Raw genomic sequence first — 12860 nt, 5'->3', positions numbered from 1 at the left:
ACTGAGAATATTAGACATGATATTTTAAAGGCAATACAGGTTTAATTAATAAAACTTAAATAACAAGTTACAATTTGAAAATGGTGTTTAAAGGCAAATTAAAATTAACCATGCTCATACAGTTATAGCAGTCACTTCCTCAGCTATCAGGTAGCTTTTCCTCATCATGGTTTCTCCAACCAAGAAAGAATTGCATCTGAATAGTATAATATAGTCAGGGTGAATTTTTATAGCCTTGCGTCTCTGTTTACTCCATAAAACACTAACATTCTTGGTGCTCACTTTGTTTTCTTTTTGTTTTTGTTTTCTTTTTTTTCTTGATTCCTTAGTTTTCCAGACAACATAAAAGTACCTATCAGGTTTTGAATATCTTGTGAATAGGCTTTACCAGTCAGTTTGTGGGGGTTTATCTGTCGTATGTTCAAAGTTGACTTCATGGGAAGTTGAAAACAGGGAACATGTTATCTTGATTACTTTTTTATTGCTGTAATTAGCCACTATATGACCAAGGTAACGTATAAGGGAAGGTATTTATTTGGGGCTTACAGTTCTAGAGGGTTAGAGTTTATGACCTTCGTGGCAGAGAGCGTGGCAGCAGGCAGGCAGGCAGGCAGGCAGGCATGGTGCTAGAGCAGTAGCTGAGAGCTTACATCTTGAGATGCACTTAAGAGACAGAGAGAAGCACACTACGAATGGCATGGCTTTCAAAATCTCAAAGGCTGCCCCTGGTGACTCACCTTCTCCAACAAAGTCACAGCTCCCAGTCCTTCTCATACAGTTCCACTGACTGGAAACTAAGCATGCAAGCATATGAGCCTATAGGGGCCACTTTCATTCAAACCACCAGAGCTGCCATGACCCACCCTTCACTTAGTTACTACAGGTTGGTGTTTCCTAGTATGATAGGTGTTTCAGCATTGTTTGCTTTACCCTGCTGCTTAGAACAGCACTGTCCAGTAGAAGTGTGATTGTAGAAAGTTCACATGTGTGCTGTTGAATATGGGAGCATGGCTTGTGGGGCAGCTGAGTGTTGGACATACAAGTAGTCCAGCTAATGAACTGCCTTTTTAAAACTTTTAATTAAGCAGGGCTAGAGAGATAGATGGCTCAGTGGTTAAGAGCACTGGCCGTTCCTTCAGAGGCCCTGAGTTCAATTCCCAGCAGCCATAGGAGCTCACAATCATCTATAACTAGTCTCATGGGATCAGATGACCTCTTCTACTGTACTGATAGATGTACATGCAGACAAAGCATCCATAAATAAAATAAATAAATCTTATTTAAAAAACTTCTAACTATGCTTACTGAATTAAAATTTAAATATCCTCATGTTGTCAGTATGGCACTGGAGTTTGGTGATTGGCCTTCTATTCATTAGAAAACAACCAGGGCATAGGAAAACCCAATTCAATCGGATGGAAGTGGACAGTAGTTTAATTTGATTGATTTGGAAAAATAACTCACATAAAATCTTAATGTCTCACATTTAAGTTAGGAGCTTACTTTAAGTAGATGTGTTCCGTCTTGTATTCATTTTCTAGTATGCCAACAGAAATGAAAGAACTATGGAGAGAACATTGATGTCAGGGCAAGGAGGGGATGCCAGGCAAAAGAAAGCCATGCAGAATCCTAGCGCTGTAAGGTTGAGGATGAGGCTGCAGCTCTGGGGAGGAGGTGCTCTTCCTCTCCCAGCCATTTTGCATGCTGTGGTTGTTTTTGTCCTTCTGCATTGCAGTTGTGGTTTTTATTTCTAATGTTCAGAGACCCTGGTGACAGTGCTGCCATTAGGGATTATCTCAGCCACTGGGAAGCCAATTAGAGCTGACCAGAGCACATATGGACCGTTCTTAGCCTTCTGCTAATGCAGCTGCATGCATCATTATGTATTAGACCCTGCCTGATTCATTGCAGAACACACCAGCTTATTATACAACCCAGCAGTATTGTATTCAGAATGCTAGATGCTAAAAACTGGATTTCATAAAACTATAGTTTTTGAAAAATTAATGAGATGAGGAGTTATTACTTTCTCTATGATAGTTGATGTAGTGAATAATATACTAAACAGCAGAAATCCATTCCTAAAAAGGAGCCATTCCATCAAATGAATAATAATAATAATAGAAGAACAACATAATAAGGACTTAAGGTGCTTAGGCACTTTGCTAAGCTGTAGGCGTCAACGTATTTCCTCATAAAACTGAGGTAGACACCACGTTTTTTTCATTACCAGTTAAATCAACAAAGCATAGGGTTTGTCACAAGTTGACAGATAGAAAATGCTAATCTAAATTTAAGTCCCAGTCTGTCTTCAGAATTAGTGTTGAACGGTAAGATTCTAGATTGGTTTTGGTTGGCCATAATTTCATCATCATCATCATTATCATCATCATTGAAAACAGATTCTTCTCTCATACAATACATTCCAACCAGTTTCCCCTCCCTCCCCTCCTTCCTGCTCTCTCCCACCTTCCCCCTTTCCCAAATCCACTCCCTTCAGAAAAGAGCAGGCCTCCAACGGCCAACAACCAAACAGGATAAAACAAGATACAATAAGACAAGGCGAAATCCCTCATATCGAGGCTGGACAAGGCAAGCCAATAGGAGGAAGAGAATCCCAAGAGCAGGCAAGAGTCAGTGACACCTGCTCCACAGTTAGGAGACTCACAAAAACACCAGGCTAACAGCCATAACATGTGCAGAGGACCTGGTGCAGACCCTTGAGGTACCATGCTTACCGCTTGAGTCTCTGTGAGCCCGTATGAGCCCTGCTTAGTGGATTTGGTGGGCCATGTGTCCTCCATTCCTTCTGACTCTACAGTCTTTCCTCCCTTTCTTCGATGGGGTTCTTAGTCTCTCATTTTGGGTTTCTACAGGAGGAGGCACAAAGTAACTATGTACAGGCAGTGCTCAGAATCTCCATGATCTTTTGATGTTTTAATCTGTATGTAGTGTGATGGTCTGTAATGTTGTCAGTGATGATATTCATGGTATATGTTGTTCAAATCAATCTGGTGTGTTCACAGGTGGTTGCTGTATATGGAACTCTGTCTGATTTGCTTTCAGTGGCCAGCAGTAAACTCGGCATAAAAGCCACCAGTGTATATAATGGGAAAGGTGGACTGATTGATGATATTGCTTTGATCAGGTAAGCTTCCCCTTTTTTAAACTGTCAATAGTGTGCCGTTGGCGTCTTGCTCTTATGCTGTTTTACTTGTGCAATAGTTTCATTGCTGTTAAGAAAGCTGGGTTTTGCCGGGCAGTTGTCTGGAATTAGCTGTTTGAAATTTAAATCTCTTGGATTCAAGGTCTGTTGATCAGATAGAAAACCCTTAGTATACTGATAGTCTGCATTGTTCATATATGGCACTAAGAATTTCTTCTTTATAGTAATTTAAAGTTTTAAAAAATCTCTTAAGTGCACTTGTTTATTGTTAAACTAATTTTAAAAATTATAAACATCACAAGGAACTGATGCTGACTACTAAAATTCTAACTGGAGGTAACACCAGGGGTCGTCTGTGGTATTGCTTTTTTAAGGCTGCTTTTTGTTTTTCTAGTGTCTCAGGTAGATTATCACTTGAAATAGGTGTCAGGTTCGCTCCACTCCTCAAAGGAGGAGACAGCTTTGAGGAAGGGGAGTCATTTAGCAGGAGGTTGATAAAGCAGACACTCTAGGTGAGACCACACCAGCAATGGGATTGCTTTACTTGAGTTATCTCATTTGGTTGGCAAAGCATGAGTTTTTTAATTGATGATGTGAAGACCATGATGCTTTAAATGATACTGTATGTGAAGATGAATCTACATTCGAATTCCAGGGCAGTATAATAGACTTCCTTTGAAAGTAATTGGTTCTAGTCTCTTCATTTTAAACAAGGAAACTGAGCACCTGTGATGTGAAGGGGTTTATCCAGGTCATAATTTAGAGGTTGCTCTTTGTCTGTGAGGACAACCTTCCATACTAATCTAGAAACATTAACTGGCAAAGTGAGCAAGTAGAAAACACAAATTGAAATGTGAATCTAAATAAATTAAAATTTCTTAGTTTTTTTCTTTATCTCAGTTTCCATGGATAATTGACCAACATCATTGCATGTTATACATCATCCCAATTTTCAATTATAAATTCTATTCCCAAGAAAGACCCAATGTATTTCTATGTTGATCCACCAAATGATCCCTATAAGACAGAAGGATGTGACTGTGACAGAAATATACAAGGCTTGCACAGTGTTTTCTGGCTCACAGTAGTGTCCCTGGTCATTGAGTTACACTAATGGTGCAAATGGGGTCAAGGAGGAGACTACACAGCTAATCCAAGAGGGTGGGTGATCTGAAATATTTAAATGTAGTCAAGGTCGATGTGTAGTGTGAGTAGGTGTTTATAACAGAGTTGCTTAGGGTTTCATTTTTCCAGGATTTAATATGACAGTTTATTTAATTCCTAAAGTACTCAGCTGCTAATTATTTGAGAAATCATTTCAGTGATTTATTTAGGGGTAAAGAATTAAAATAAAAACAAACATTGCCTTGACTTCAGTCATGTCTTTTGAACATAAAATAGTACATTCTTCAATTAATATAAGGCCACATTCACAAAATTTGATAGCGAGTTTTGTTTTTTTTCCTTTCAAAAATACTTTGATATACAGAATCGATGGTGTTTGAATTTAAGTGTAGTCAGGGTTAACCAGAGCATTGCAAACAGTTTTCTTATAGGTAGATTGGTAACAAAGCCTGTTCCCTGTATAATTCTGAGGAATAGTTCAGATAGTCATCAGCTAATTCATGTGCTTCTAGATTTTGATTGTGGCTTTTTAACTTTTGGTTTTCCCAGGGATGATGATGTGTTGTTTGTGTGTGAAGGAGAGCCATTTATTGGTAAGTGACTTTGATATATCCCAGTTTTATTTGCCATGGTAAAAAACATGAGATGGTAAGTACTTACAAGGAAAAATTATGATGATCAAACTCAGATCTTCACATTCTTTTTATTCTTCACTCTGTTTATGTCAAATTACACTTAGAATTTGAATTATAATTATATTCTAGTATATGTATTTCTTCTTTTACATGCTTTTAAGATTTGCTAGATTTGTGCATTTGTAACCTATGACATGATAAAGTAATTTTGATTTTAGAAACAGCTGTTTAAAAATTGTCTTTGATAGTGATTACTAGAACTTCTCTTAGTATATTCCTTACTTGTAACCATGTATTCCTTGCATAGTGTTTGACAGTCCTTTACTGCTGGTCAGATCTTAACAATGAAAACATGACTTGGCTTCAGCCATTATCCTTTCATATGGAAGAAAGCTCATATAGTTGAATATCTCAAAAGAAAAGACCTAATACATAAGTAAGCAAATATTCTTTAACAGTGCTTTTCCATGCATGTGTGGTTAAGTGTTTTTACATCACAATCATTTTATTTGATGAGTAAAGGGGATTCCTAGAGGCTTTGTTTTAGGTAGTAGCCACATTAAAAATAATTGTGCTGGGCATGGTGGTGGCTTGCTTCCATCCCAGCAGTTAGGAAGCAGAGGAAGGTGCATCTCTGTGAGTTCCAGGACAGCCTTATCTACATAGTGAGTTCCAGGCCAGCGGAGGTTACATTGTGATGAGACTCTTGTCTTAAAAGAAACAACCACAAAATAAACATGTAGCCTCTCTGTCTTCACCTTAAACTGTGAGCAAATCTTTTCACCATCATCCTGTATCCATTGGCCTGACAGGAAGTGGTTACTTGATTGATTCAGTGCATACTAGCAATAAAAAGTCGTTCATCAAGTAATAAATAGTTAGACTGGGCTTTAGTTCAGTGATAGAACCAGTGTCTGCTATGTGTGGAGGCCTGAGTTCAATCCTCTAAAGCCAGAAAAAAAAAAAGTGAAAAAAAAATTCTACTAGGATTTTTGTTTATTCTTGTGACTTTATTTATTCTTTGTGTCTTTCACATCATGCATCTCAATCCCATTCATTTCCCCGTCCCTTCAAATCACCCTCTGCCCTTGTAACCCCCTCACCAAAATAAAAACTTAAGAGAAAAAAAGAAAAGAGAAAAGGAAAAGTGTTGTCATGGAAGCTGCAGTGTGACACAGTGAGTCACACAGTAAACCCCTTTGTCCACATATCTTTACTTGCAAAGAGTCATTGGTCTGGTTCGAGGCCTCTGGTTTCTACTGCACTATCAATGCTGGGCCCTCACTGGGACTCCTCTTGGATATCCTATTGTTGTCCTGTGTTGGAGATTCTGCAGCTGTGGGTCTGCAGGACCAGCCTCCTCCTGAGACTTCTTAAACTTAAGAATAGTTGATAGGTTTTTATTCTATGCATGTATCCCTGCCCCAAGTGTCTCATCTGCCAATGACAACCTATTTGTCTTTAAACCTACCCTTGTTAGTCTTTATGGTCTCTTCACTCTCTAGTGTAGCAGGGATTCACCTTCCCCCTTTTTGTCAGAGACTTGAAACGTTATGGTTTTGACTTGATGTCATGTTCAAGATGCAGTCTGGTTTGTAATTGTTAAAAGACCTTTTGATGGTTAGAGTTGGATGTATATAAGTAGCTGGGGTTAAAATTTACTTGTTATGCTATGTAATATATGCTATAAAGTTTATCATATATTATAAGATGATATGTTTATGTCATGTAATATGATCTAAAATATCTCATGGGTTCATACTAAATCTTTCAGGATATATCCAGGAGTAGAAGGTTTTTACTTACCCTCTTCTGTCTTGACTTTGTGTCCTTTCTTCCATATCAGTAACCCTAATTTCCAAAAATACAGAGAGTGATGGAATTACAATGTCGTGTTATTGTTTATCTACTCCATCCCACTCGAAAACCACGTAAAAATTTCAGAGGAATAATCATAATTTTCAATACCAATAGGATCTGCCAACAGCTTAACTTTTGTTGTATAGCCTCTTGCCTTCTTTTTGTTAAAAATGGTTATATTTCCATATTGTCAGAAGGGTACATCCATTGTCTTCTGTCTTTTCTTCCTAAACTGTATTGGCATTTCTTTCTCCAAGGATACTTAATGCTTGCCTTCAGGGCTTATATCATTCTCTCCAGTGCCTGACTGTCTGAAACTTAACTCGAGTAGATTCTTCTCAGAGTCTTTGAGACCAGTTTGCTCCAGCATCTTGCAAACTGTAACAGTTTATGACTCTGTACTTGAAAATCAGATGTTGAATCACTTCAAAGTTTATCAAATTAAAAACTTTAAATATATACATTTATATCAGTTTTACAATAAAGCCTTTGAAAAGATTGTTGATCCACACTTTCCTTATTTGGGGTATTTGTTCTGACATAAAGTGTGGCATCAAAAAAGTCTGGTCTTAGCTGGGCATGGTGGTGCATGCCTTTAATCCCAGCACTTGGGAGGCAGAGGCAGGCGGATCTGTGAGTTCGAGGCCAGTGTGGTCTACAGACTAAGTTCTAGGACAGCCAGGGCAACACAGAGAAACCCTGTCTTGAAAAACAAAACAAAACAAAACAAAACAATCTGGTCTTAGGTGACCAAACTTCTTCATCACCAAAGGACTTTTCTTCCCTTAGTCAAGCAGTTTAGTAGGCTTTTTCTTTGGTTGCATTGTTGTGGCTGTTTGGGTACTTTGATAGATTCTTGTGGGGCTTTGCTTTGAGAAATTACTTCATTGTCTTTCCAGAATCTTCAATCTTAATAGTTCTGTTATTTTTTACATGTCATCTTTAGATCCTCAGACAGATTCTAAACCACCTGGAGGATTACTAGGATCCCACACAGACTGGCTAACATTAAATGTAGGAGGGCGATACTTTACAACAACAAGGTAGGTGTGTGTGTGTGTGTGTGTGTGTGTGTGTGTGTGTGTGTGTGTGTGTCTTAAAAGGCACAACAGTGAAGTGACTATGTACTGTTTTCTTCAATTTCCTTAAAAGATTTTTAAATGCTTCTTAAGAATATTATATGATGTGAAACTATTTTAAGAAAGTTTTTTAAGAAAAAGTTAACCTTTCGTTTGAGAGAAAGCATAAGTAAAGCATCAATTCAGCTTTAAAATTTGCTTTTTAAATATAGTAATAAATATGGATTGCACATAGAAATTAGCAGTATTTCTAGAAACAACTTAAATCCATCAGATAATATGTGGTCAAGAATATTGTAATAAAATGTCTTGCTAGTATTTAAATGGAAAGATACTAATGCTGCATTAAGTCAAAGGAATTGCCAGATTAGAAGAGATTTTGGCAACTTACTGCACATTTTTGTTTCCCAGCATTACCCCTACCAGGTTGTAGCATGCATCTCTTTGAGAGAACAGCTGAACTCAAGTATACTCTTGACTTAAATATGTTTGTTTATAAAGACACATGGAGAAATCAATTTTTTTCCCTGAATTCTTAGGAGCACTTTAGTGAATAAAGAGCCCGACAGTATGCTGGCGCACATGTTCAAGGACAAAGGTGAGTAAGCATGTTCTCACTTTTCTTGTGGTCCTTTTTATCTGAGCTGACTTTATAACTATGGGGTGGAGTAAAATAATTTTTATAGGAGTAAAGATTTGATGGCACAAAATGTGATTTTTTTTCCTTCCACAAATTCTGACTTTTTATTTATGGGGGGAATTTCTTCATTAAAATGGTATTGCAGGTGTCTGGGGAAATAAGCAAGATCATAGAGGAGCTTTCTTAATTGACCGAAGTCCTGAGTACTTTGAACCCATTTTGAACTACTTGCGTCATGGACAGCTCATTGTAAACGATGGCATTAACTTATTGGGTAAGTTTTTCACACGTGTGTGAGTACTGTAAGTATGGAAGTGTAGGTATCAGTACAGATAGGTAGTCTTTCTGACTGGTTGCCTTTGCTTGTATTTGTATGTCTAGCCCATACCTTTTTTATTTGGATTCTAAGTTGATTTAAATTCTATCACAAGGGGCTTTTATAGGGTTGTGTTAGTTCTGTGAATTAAATGGGACTTATTATTATATTGAGTAGTGTGGTCAAAAGGAAAGACAAAGCTTTTGAATCTTGACTATAGTAATGTTTCAGTTTTGCAATTTATTAGAAAATTAACTTGGGGCAAGTTTCTCTGAGACCCTTTTGAAAAATGTGTATTAAGATTCTCTCATCCCATCGGGTGGTGGTGGTGCACGCCTTTAATCCCAGCACTCGGGAGGCAGAGCCAGGTGGATCTCTGTGAGCTCAAGGCCAGCCTGGGCTACAGAGTGGGATCCAGGAAAGGCGCAAAGCTACACAGAAAAACCCTATCTCAAAAAACCAAAAAGATTCTCTCATCCCTACCTTCACCACAGGATTTTTGCGAAGGTTCATGGAGGTTCATCATGATCTACGTGAAACACAATGATTTCTATGTAATGCATATAGAAATTAGCAGTCTTGGAATTTCTAGAGACAGTAGTGATTATGTATTTGAGAGCTTGCACGTTTCTGCATTATTTGGCTTTGTATTACTAAAACAAAATGCATGAGGCATCTAAGTTATAAAGAGAAAATTTATTAACTCACAGTTCTGGAGGTCAAAGCTGAGTTCAGGTAGACTTGACAGGCCCAGCATCTGGTGAGGGCAGCAGATGGTGGCTTAGCATGATAGAGTACACAATGGTCATATCTTGATTCTGAATAGAGAGACTTGGGTCCCACAATCCCTTTTGAGGGTATGGCTCCAGTGAGTTAAGGACCTGCCATCAGGCCCCTTTTATGGGTCTATACCATTGACTGATACTAATACCCAAGGGCCAGGCCTTTACCTAAGCATCTTTGGGGAACAGTCATCTTCCAAACCATAGCACTCTCCAAATGAATGAATTTGGCCTGTGTCAGTACTTCTGGTATTGTGGGCAGCATGGCAGTTTGTAGGCCATATGATTGCTCATATGTATGGTTATTTCTGCATACCTGTGGCTAAATATCTGGAGACAACTTGTTATGGGTTGAATGTGAGGTGTCCCCCTACAGGCTTGTGTTCAAACACTTGTTTCCTATGTGGTGGTGCTGATTTAGGAGGCTATGGAATCTTAGGGATGCATAGTCTAGCTAGTGAGCTTGGGTAGGCCATTAGGGCTTGCATGTGAAAGTTCTACTCAGCTCTTTCCTGTCTGCTACTGAGATATAACCAAGTCATACTGCACATGGACCCGGCTGCTCCAGTCCTCTAAGCTGCCTTGTGCTCTCTACATGATGGATTGTATCCTAGAAAACGTGAGTTCAAATAAGTCTCTCCTCCCCTTAGGTTGCTTCTGTCTAGTATTTGAACACAACAGCAACAGAGATGACTAGCGTATAAGGCTCCCAGTCTCGTAGGGTTAAGTCTAGAATGCTAAGTTCCATGTGGTTTGGCAGGACACAGTGACAGTATGGGCATATGCTAGAAGAGGTTCTTAAGTCTTACGGCAGACAGGAAGCGGAGGGTAAGGAGGGCTGGGGACCAGGTCTCTCTTAAAGCTATATCTCACTGACCTACTTACTCCAACAAAGCCCCATTTTCTAGGTTTTCAGAACCTCCCCAAATGCTAACACCAACAGCAGACCAATTCACTCCTTGTGTCTGTGGGATCCTTTGATAGTTAAGCCATAACGTTCTGCCCTGGGTCCCCAAAAGCTTATTGCTATCTCATAATGCGAAATTCATTGTCCAACTTCCCATAGTCTTATCAGTTGCAACATTGTTCAGAAGCTCAACTCTGGAGTCCCCACTGAGTCTCAAAGCAACCTCTTAGTTGTAAGCCCCTGAAAAATCAGAGCTAAAATTGCGTACTTTCAAGATATAAAGGCACAGAATAAACACCCTTATGCTCAAAGAGAAAAATTAAAGCATAGAAAAGAGGAACTGGTTACTCTTCTGTCACTGGGATAGTGACTGAGGCAATTCAGAGAAGGAAGCAAGAGTTTATTTGGGTTTATAGTTCCAGAAGGAGAGTCCATCATGGCTCATGGCAGGAAGACATGGCAGCAGGCAGCTGGAACAGGAAGCTGAGATCTTCAACCACAAACCTGAAGCAGAGAGCTCACAGGAAGTGAGGCCAGCTTATATGCTCTCAAAGCCTTCCCCCAGCAAGGTTCCATCTTCTAAAGGCTCCAGTCTCTCCAAGCAGCACCACCAGCTGGGGAAGCACCACTTGTTCAAATCCTTGAGCCTATGGGACGTTTCCCATAAACATTTCTCATTTAAACTCAGGACCAACTGAGCAAGGCAGACATTAAATCCTTTAGCTCCGTGTCTGGCAGCATCTAGGGCACATAATGTGAACTCCCAAAGGTTTAAGTGCCCCCTACTATACCTGGCCGTTTGTTTTGCCCATGGCCTCTCTTCCTGGGCTGGCTTTGCTCACCTCTGGCAGCTTTCCTTGGCAGACAGTTCCGTGTTCCTGGTACCTCTAACTGCTTGCTTTTGAATCCGTGCATTTTATATTCATGCAGAAACAGTTATGTGGATGTCTGCTGCTGGTTCAAATATTAGCTGGGGCCCCTTAGACCAGTGGTTTTCAACCTGTGGGTCACAACCCGCTTAGGGGTCAAGGGACCCTTTCATAGGGGTTGCCTAAGACCATCTGTATATCAAGTATTTACATTATGATTCATAACAGTAGCAAAATTACAGTTATGAAGTAACAACGAAAATAATTTTATGGTTGGGGGTCACCACAACATGAGGAACTGTATTAAAGAGTTGAAGCATTAGGAAGGTTGAGAAGCACTGCCATAGACTATGGCGTGGAGTGGGTGCTGAGTACCTGCATAGCTGGATCTGAAAAAACACTTTGCTAACTGTACTGTCTTCTCCAAGCAAAGTTTTTCAAATGAAAGTAGACCTTCATATCCTTGATCCTGTGGTGGGTGAGTCAGTTCCTGAGATGTCCACTATCAAAGTATTTGATCTCTTTGAGATGGTGCTAATCTCTTTATCAAGCTGCCCTCCTCATCTACAAAGTTATATGCATTCTTTTTCTGGCCTAAATACTTGTCTTTCAAGTCTCCCTTTTCTGTTTTATGCTTCCAGTTCTCAGTGGAAGCCAGGCTGAGTAGCCAACTGCCAGGGATGAAGACTGGATGCTATACTGTCTTGAAATTCCCTCCACCAGGCTAATTAGTCCATTATTTTTAAACTCAGCCTCACTCAAATGCTTGGGTCACAGACAGAATATAGAAATTCTTTGCCAGAATATAATATGAATGACTTATATTCTAATCCCAGGAGAGTGCTAAGTCTTGTGAACCAGGTTTCACTGTCTGCATTCCTACTGGTCTGGTCTTTTGAGTTTCCAACAGTATTGCTTATTAGACTCCATTTACAGAAGTTTTAGTGTTTTCTACCCTGCTTTCTCAATTATTCAGTTTCTCCCTACAAACTAGTTTCAAAAGCTTAGATCCTCATGGTTAGTAGTTGTCACACCAGTCTCGCCACTTTCTCTGATACCAGTGTTCATGTCTGTGAGTGAAGACCGCTCTTGGATACGTCTTATACATCATTTTTCATAAATATTGTTTCCACCCAAACATTTCTGTTTTGCTTCCAGGTTCCCCCAAGTCATCTAATACTTAGAAAATAATCTACAGTAATCTTTCTGAGACTGAAGTGTAGTGGGGCTAGAGTTCCAGTCCAGGTGTTACTGGTGCTAGTGAAAAATAGACTGGACATCCTTTCAACTGTCCGAGTGTGCGGTTTCTGTGTGTTTCTGGAGGTTTTAATTCTAATCCTATATTTAGAAAGGAAGCCATACCACATTCCCCAAGAAGGTCTGGTTCATACAGAAGGTTTTGGTGAACTGAGAGTGAGGCCCAAGAGAGCCTCTTTATTCTAGGTTTTTATAAAGATTGATACCTGTACTACCCCTTGAGA

At 39.4% G+C, this 12860-nt stretch overlaps 1 protein-coding gene across 1 annotated transcript in view; it reads left to right on the top strand.

The window, feature by feature from the left end:
• Positions 1-12860, top strand: part of Kctd9 (potassium channel tetramerization domain containing 9) — a 30154-nt gene that overhangs the window by 6717 nt on the left and 10577 nt on the right. The window contains exons 2-6 of the mRNA XM_052732868.1: positions 3027-3148; positions 4841-4884; positions 7733-7829; positions 8405-8463; positions 8651-8779. Of these exons, the coding sequence (XP_052588828.1) occupies positions 3027-3148; positions 4841-4884; positions 7733-7829; positions 8405-8463; positions 8651-8779 (451 nt within the window). The remainder of the gene's footprint in view (positions 1-3026; positions 3149-4840; positions 4885-7732; positions 7830-8404; positions 8464-8650; positions 8780-12860) is intronic.

The sequence above is a fragment of the Peromyscus californicus genome, unplaced genomic scaffold (assembly GCF_007827085.1).
Source record: "Peromyscus californicus insignis strain IS unplaced genomic scaffold, ASM782708v3 Scaffold_12__1_contigs__length_115047231, whole genome shotgun sequence".
NCBI lineage: Eukaryota > Metazoa > Chordata > Mammalia > Rodentia > Cricetidae > Peromyscus > Peromyscus californicus.
Note: the sequence above shows the minus strand (reverse complement) of the source record. Positions and strands in the feature narration are given on the sequence as shown.